This window comes from Arachis ipaensis, chromosome B06 (assembly GCF_000816755.2).
Source record: "Arachis ipaensis cultivar K30076 chromosome B06, Araip1.1, whole genome shotgun sequence".
In the NCBI taxonomy this organism is placed as follows: Eukaryota; Viridiplantae; Streptophyta; class Magnoliopsida; order Fabales; family Fabaceae; genus Arachis; species Arachis ipaensis.
Window position 1 is genome coordinate 1,224,377 of NC_029790.2, and position 2,791 is coordinate 1,227,167.

At 28.6% G+C, this 2,791-nt stretch overlaps 1 protein-coding gene across 1 annotated transcript in view; it reads right to left on the bottom strand.

Annotated features, from left to right (window-relative positions):
• The window catches only part of LOC107645258 (LOB domain-containing protein 16), a 2,240-nt gene extending 1,104 nt beyond the window's left edge, over positions 1-1,136 (bottom strand). The window contains exon 1 of the mRNA XM_016349248.2: positions 447-1,136. Coding sequence (XP_016204734.1) covers positions 447-755 — 309 coding nt within the window. The 5' untranslated portion in view covers positions 756-1,136. The remainder of the gene's footprint in view (positions 1-446) is intronic.

The following is a 2,791-nucleotide window of genomic DNA, read 5'->3' on the forward strand; positions in this document are numbered from 1 at the left end:
TAGAACTTGATGAACATGCATCAGCCAGCGTGACTACTAAGTCTTAAGAAGAAAAAAAAGAGATGAAAATTCAGGTGCAGTCAACTTCACGTGAAGTTGATACCTAAGAGCCGTTAAATGATTTGACTAATTTAACTAAATTTTCATCTAACGGCTCTTATATATCAACTTCACGTAAAGTTGACTTCACCTGAATTTTTACCAAAAAGGAAATAAACTGGAAGAATATATTATAAGTAAAAGTAATTAAGTTAAAGATACTGAATGATAAAAGAATAACGAAAATGTTTGGTAACCAAAGAAAATCAGCCATAACTTGCTTTATTTAGCATTCATTATTATTTAGCATTCTTTCTTAATGAATGCTAAATAAAGCAAGTTATGACTGTTTTTTTGTATACCTAGCATTACGCAAAAGATAAAGTTCGAAAAGAAAGTTGAAGTACCTGTTGTTGTAATGCGAAAATGTGAGAGACGCAACCATAAACGGGGTCTCTGATACGAGCTTGAGCCTCATAAGCAATGGTGACAACAGCCTCACAGCGATCATGAGCGGGAATATGAAGCAAGAGCTTGGAAACGTTGCTTGCACCAAACACCTTATGTATGGCTGCAAATCTTGCAGGCCCTTGTTCTGAGCAGAAGTATGGTGCAAATATGCAATCTGCAGCACACTTCCTCCTCAGAAACTTGCACGCCCCACACGGTGAACCTGACCCACCACTACTTGTTCCATTTCCACTTGAACAAGCCATTACTTATATATATATTTTGCAATTAAGCAAATTAATCTCTGAGGACTATGCTATATATATATATTTGGTTGGAGAGGGATTGAGAAAGAGATGGTTACGTTGTTTTTGTTAGGGGAAATTGATGAATTGTGTGTGGGACAATGGAATAAAGGAGGGTGTTATATTTATATTATATGAGAAAATGTGAATGGGGGACAAAGGAGGGTTCATAATGCAGGGTTCCAGGGGAACATTGCTTAATGGTTGATGCAATATTTTCTATGAGGAGGGTAAGGTTAATGTAACTTGCATTGCTTCATTAATTATTTCGTGTACCTTCTCTTTTAAGTTTCATGTTCATGTATCAACCAATTCGGTACTTAGCAGTATGTAGTATTTGTATCACCCCAAATGTTTATTTTTTTTTATCTTCAATAAATTGAGACTAACAAATTTCAGATTTTGGATTTAAGAATTTAAGACTTTTATTTAAAATAAAGATTATATAATTGTAGATATAATAAGCTAATAATTATGGAGAGATTTGTGAGATTTGATTTTCATAAATTTAAATTGATTTTTGGTGTAATTAAGTAAAAAAATATTTATAAAAAAATTAATTGTGTCAATTAATTAAAAAGAATGATTCATGTTATTTTATAAGTAAATTTTATTAAATATATAATTTTATTTATTATTTGTGATATTTGACTATGTAACATTACTCTTGTATCCCCCTATTGAATCATGTCTAGGAGGACTAAGTATACATACAACATACCACTTGTTTGAAATTAAAAATACTTATAAATTAAAGCATTACATTCTAAAATACATATATTTTTGTTTAATTTTCTTAGAATATAGAAATAGACACGACACAATGCAAATTACTTGTTTTTTTACTTATATTTTCAACTTGTCTTAACTAGTAGACATAGTTTAACTTTGAGAAATACAAATTATTTTTTTTTAAAAAAGAGAGATACAAATTATTTTTTTTTAAAAAAAAGAGAGAGATAAATAAAAAAAACAAAATGTTTTTATTCTAAAATAAAATTTTTCTACTTTTTTATTTGTTATTATTAGAAACAATAAAATAATCTAAGTATTTTGTTTTATGGTTATTTACTTATTTCAGTATCTCCTATAAAAATGTTTTGGTTTTGGTTTAGTTAACGAGCAGTAATTAATTAAATTAAGGTGAATTATATGATAAAAATGTAAGTTTACAGATTTTTTTTATGTGATGAAAGAGAAATTAAAAATATTAAAATTCACATTTTGAACATTAATAAAATAATAAAAAATAACTATAAAAAAATTTAATTTTTTCTTTATACAATTTCAATCTGTATTTAGAGTACCCTTAAATTATGTATAATAGAGTACCCCTTAAATTAAATACGTTACTGGCAATATGTAATGAAAGATATGATAGATAAATGAATTTCTTAAGAGTAGTTGGAGTTGGGTTCCAATTTTGCGCCGAACGCCGCACCTGGGAACTGCTGAAGTTTGTCACTTTACAACGCTGAGTTAGTACACTGCCACCTGCCGGTTACCCTATGCCCCCACAGCTTTCTGTTTATGGGGACCCTTCTAGTTTATTTTTATTACAATGACATGTTTTAGTATACTCAAATGGAAATACTTTTCTCATGTAGTAATTTTTTATTTTTGTAATTATTAAACCAAGATCAAAAAATTATATAGTTACAATTATATGGAGTACATGTTTCAGCATTTCCGGAGACATGTAATACTCTTTAATCAGTGCTCTTCACTGACTCACCAATAAAACATGTTTCTAAACATTTTGGACTTGGATCTATCTTAACTAATTCTTTTATCAATTTCTGTGGGTTATTATAGTTAAAATTATACATTGTCAATTGTAATAGCATAGGCGAAAAAGAGTACAGAAAATAATGAGAAATATCATAACTAATGAAATTAAATAATGTTAGTTTACTTCCATATATCTTTTAAGAGCTAAACTAGTGTCATGTGTATTTTTCAACAATTAAATTAGTATAAAAAAAGTTCAGGGATCA